Here is a 201-nt window from a genome sequence, read left to right as displayed (position 1 = left end):
GCTGCTGAGGATGCTGCTTCTGCTGCTGCTGGTGTTGCTGCTGGTGGTGTTGCTGGTGGTGTTGCTGATGTTGCTGCTGCTGCTGCTGCTGCTGCGGGTGTTGCTGCTGCTGCTGTTGCTGTTGCTGCTGCTGCTGCTGTTGCTGCTGCCGCTGCCCCTTCCCTTGAGTGGTTATCAAACCCTACTAAGCTCTCCTATACT

The 201-nt window shown here is 57.7% G+C and overlaps 1 protein-coding gene across 1 annotated transcript in view; it reads right to left on the bottom strand.

Moving 5' to 3' along the window:
• EMH_0044740 (uncharacterized protein) overlaps window positions 1-201 on the bottom strand; it is a gene marked incomplete at both ends in the record, with an annotated part of 4,224 nt that overhangs the window by 299 nt on the left and 3,724 nt on the right. Inside the window, one exon of the mRNA XM_013495999.1 lies at window positions 3-162. Coding sequence (XP_013351453.1) covers window positions 3-162 — 160 coding nt within the window. The remainder of the gene's footprint in view (window positions 1-2; window positions 163-201) is intronic.

The sequence above is a fragment of the Eimeria mitis genome, genomic scaffold (assembly GCF_000499745.2).
Source record: "Eimeria mitis Houghton genomic scaffold, Emh_scaff1864, whole genome shotgun sequence".
NCBI classification, from domain to species: domain Eukaryota; phylum Apicomplexa; class Conoidasida; order Eucoccidiorida; family Eimeriidae; genus Eimeria; species Eimeria mitis.
Note: the sequence above shows the minus strand (reverse complement) of the source record. Positions and strands in the feature narration are given on the sequence as shown.